The sequence below is a fragment of the Scophthalmus maximus genome, chromosome 21 (assembly GCF_022379125.1).
Source record: "Scophthalmus maximus strain ysfricsl-2021 chromosome 21, ASM2237912v1, whole genome shotgun sequence".
Lineage (NCBI taxonomy): Eukaryota > Metazoa > Chordata > Actinopteri > Pleuronectiformes > Scophthalmidae > Scophthalmus > Scophthalmus maximus.
In genome coordinates this window covers 15,815,001-15,817,500 of record NC_061535.1, presented here as the reverse complement: position 1 = coordinate 15,817,500, position 2,500 = coordinate 15,815,001, and the positions used below count along the sequence as shown (strand labels likewise).

The window sequence follows — 2,500 nt, the reverse complement described above, 5'->3', positions numbered from 1 at the left end:
CAGTCACAGACACACACACACAGTCACACACACAGTCACACACACACACACACACACACACACACACACAGTCACACACACACAGACACACACACACACACACACACACACACACAGTTACATATACAGTCACACACACACACACACACACACAGTCACACACACACACAGACACACACACACACACAGTCACACACACAGTCACACACACATAGTCACACACGCAGTCACACACACACACACAGTCACACACACATTCACACACACACACACACACACAGTCACACACACACACACACACACACACACACACACACAGTTACATATACAGTCACACACACACAGTCACACACACAGTCACACACACACACACACACACACAGTCACACACACACAGTCACACACACAGTCACACACACACAGGGGCACACAGTCACACACACACACACAGACACACACATGTGTGTGGAGTTACAGTCAGAGTCTCTGTCTTATCTGACCATTAAACCAGCGTCTATGTTTGTTCATCTTCTTCACTCTTCATCATGTCTCATTTTCTCCTCAGAGTTTCTTTGAGGGACAATCAGCTCCGTGGGACTCAGCCAAGAAAGATGAGAACCGCCTGAAGAATCGCTACGGAAACATCATCGCCTGTACGTTTGTCTTCAAAGTGTCTGACTGTATATGAAGACGATCAGAGACTGTATATAAAGACGATCACTGACTGTATATAAAGACGATCAGTGACTGTATATGAAGACGATCAGAGACTGTATATAAAGACGATCACTGACTGTATATAAAGACGATCACTGACTGTATATAAAGACGATCACTGACTGTATATAAAGACGATCAGTGACTGTATATGAAGACGATCAGAGACTGTATATAAAGACGATCACTGACTGTATATAAAGACGATCACTGACTGTATATAAAGACGATCGCTGACTGTATATAAAGACGATCACTGACTGTATATAAAGACCATCACTGACTGTATATGAAGACGATCAGTGACTGTATATAAAGACGATCAGTGACTGTATATAAAGACAATCACTGACTGTATATAAAGACGATCACTGACTGAATATAAAGACGATCAGAGACTGTATATAAAGACGATCACTGACTGTATATAAAGACGATCACTGATTTTATATAAAGACGATCACTGACTGTATATAAAGACGATCACTGATTTTATATAAAGACGATCACTTACTGTATATAAGACGATCAGTGACTGTATATAAAGACGATCAGTGACTGTATATAAAGACGATCACTGATTTTATATAAAGACGATCACTTACTGTATATAAGACGATCAGTGACTGTATATAAAGACGATCAGTGACTGTATATAAAGACGATCACTGACTGTATATAAGACGATCACTTACTGTATATAAGACGATCAGAGACTGTATATAAAGACGATCACTGACTGTATATAAGACGATCAGTGACTGTATATAAGACGATCACTTACTGTATATAAGACGATCAGAGACTGTATATAAAGACGATCACTGACTGTATATATAACCTGTGTGTGTGTGTGTGTGTGTGTGTGTTAGATGACCACTCTCGTGTACGTCTGCAGCCTCAGGACGGAGAAAGTGGCTCTGACTACATCAACGCCAACTATGTTGACGTGAGTAACAAACAGACTTTATTGTCTTCTTAGTTCCTGGTGATTCTGTTTCCATGGCGCGGTCGTCATCTGTCAGGGTTGGTTGTTGTCATCTCTGTAAACAGTGAGTGAGGAGCACGTTGCTGTCTATGTGATTTACCAACATTGAGGGGGTGGGGCTTATGACCTGTACTCAGCCAGGCACCAGGGGGCGGGGCTTATGACCTGTACTCAGCCAGGCACCAGGGGGCGTGGCTTATGACCTGTACTGCAGTAGACACCAGGGGGCGGGGCTTATGACCTGTACTCAGCCAGGCACCAGGGGGCGTGGCTTATGACCTGTACTGCAGCCACAATCCAGGGGGCGATCTGTCATGTCCGTGACTACTGCTGGTCTCAGGTGTTTGACTATATGTTCTTCTACTTCTCTTCTTTTAACGCAGGGATACCACCGACCCAACCACTACGTTGCTACCCAGGGTGAGAGGAGGAGCAACACAACAACAACATGACAACCACACAATACTAATATTAACCTATCATATCACAGTGTGACATCACTTCCTCTTGATGACGTCTTCTCTGATGACAACAAACCTCCATTCTGATTAAAGCTTATAAAACTCACCTGCATTTACCACCACCGACCACAGGTGTCGCCAAATCACCCACAACTCAAACAGGAAGGGTTAAAAACACCTGACAGTTAACTCTCAGACGTGTGTGATATCTACACACACACACACACACACACACAGCTCTCCAGGTATAAATCATCCTCCTGAATAAACCTGAGAGTTTTTATAAACATGTCAGTGTGAGCATGAAGTTTGTGTGTGTGTGTGTGTGTGTGTG

General features: G+C 43.2%; 1 protein-coding gene across 12 annotated transcripts in view; it reads left to right on the top strand.

Moving 5' to 3' along the window:
* LOC118290961 (receptor-type tyrosine-protein phosphatase mu) overlaps positions 1-2,500 on the top strand; it is a 73,890-nt gene that overhangs the window by 63,791 nt on the left and 7,599 nt on the right. For all 12 annotated transcript variants that reach the window (XM_047329760.1, XM_035618770.2, XM_035618763.2 and 9 more), the window contains 3 exons: positions 566-653; positions 1,590-1,666; positions 2,089-2,125. In XM_047329760.1, the coding sequence (XP_047185716.1) occupies positions 566-653; positions 1,590-1,666; positions 2,089-2,125 (202 nt within the window). The remainder of the gene's footprint in view (positions 1-565; positions 654-1,589; positions 1,667-2,088; positions 2,126-2,500) is intronic.